General features: G+C 42.8%; 1 protein-coding gene across 1 annotated transcript in view; it reads left to right on the top strand.

Moving 5' to 3' along the window:
* Nucleotides 1-741, top strand: part of LOC119592603 (UNC93-like protein MFSD11) — a gene marked incomplete in the record, with an annotated part of 18,787 nt that overhangs the window by 17,767 nt on the left and 279 nt on the right. The window contains 2 exon segments of the mRNA XM_037941487.1: nt 141-318; nt 453-741. Of these exon segments, the coding sequence (XP_037797415.1) occupies nt 141-318; nt 453-741 (467 nt within the window).

The following is a 741-nucleotide window of genomic DNA, read 5'->3' as shown; positions in this document are numbered from 1 at the left end:
CTTTCACGACTATGTATTTTGATTAGATCCGAACTACTTTGATTATCATTACAGGCATTTTTTCTCCAAATGTTAAGATAAACATTGCTCTCTCTTCAAGTAACCAGTTTTCTTACGTAGTTTAACCATCATTACTTCAGGTGGTGCAATTTTTGGCATATTTGCTGGCAAGACATTTACGACAGGAAGGGATCCTATTGTGCTCATAGGTTTCCTAACACACCTGCTTGCCTTTTTCCTCATCTTCCTAAATCTTCCTACCAAGTCTCCTCTCGATCGCACTTTTGATCCTAGTTTCTTCTCAGGAGGCCAGCCGAGGTGAGGGACGTTACATGGATAATGTTTCAGTGTATGCCTTTTTTCCTGATTACAATTGTTTCTAATCATTCTTGAACTTTAAAACATAAATATATTTTCTCGTCTTCATGACCTAAAATATATGGCAATTACAGCGAGTTTGTAGCCCTGCTCTGTAGCACTATGCTGGGTTTCGGCGACGCCTGCTTCAACACACAGATCTACTCCATCCTTGGCTCCATCTACCAGGACAACTCGGGCCCTGCCTTCGCTCTGTACAAGTTCACGCAGTCGCTGTCTACCGCTGCCTGCTTCTTCTATTCAAGTGTGTTGGAACTATACTACCAACTGGATATCCTTACAACGTTCTGTATGGCGGGCACCATAACCTTCTGTATAGTAGAGTGGAAAGTCCAAGTCACTGCACCACCTTCCCAACAAGGC

The sequence above is a fragment of the Penaeus monodon genome, chromosome 30 (genome assembly GCF_015228065.2).
Source record: "Penaeus monodon isolate SGIC_2016 chromosome 30, NSTDA_Pmon_1, whole genome shotgun sequence".
Classification (NCBI taxonomy): Eukaryota; Metazoa; Arthropoda; class Malacostraca; order Decapoda; family Penaeidae; genus Penaeus; species Penaeus monodon.
Note: the sequence above shows the minus strand (reverse complement) of the source record. Positions and strands in the feature narration are given on the sequence as shown.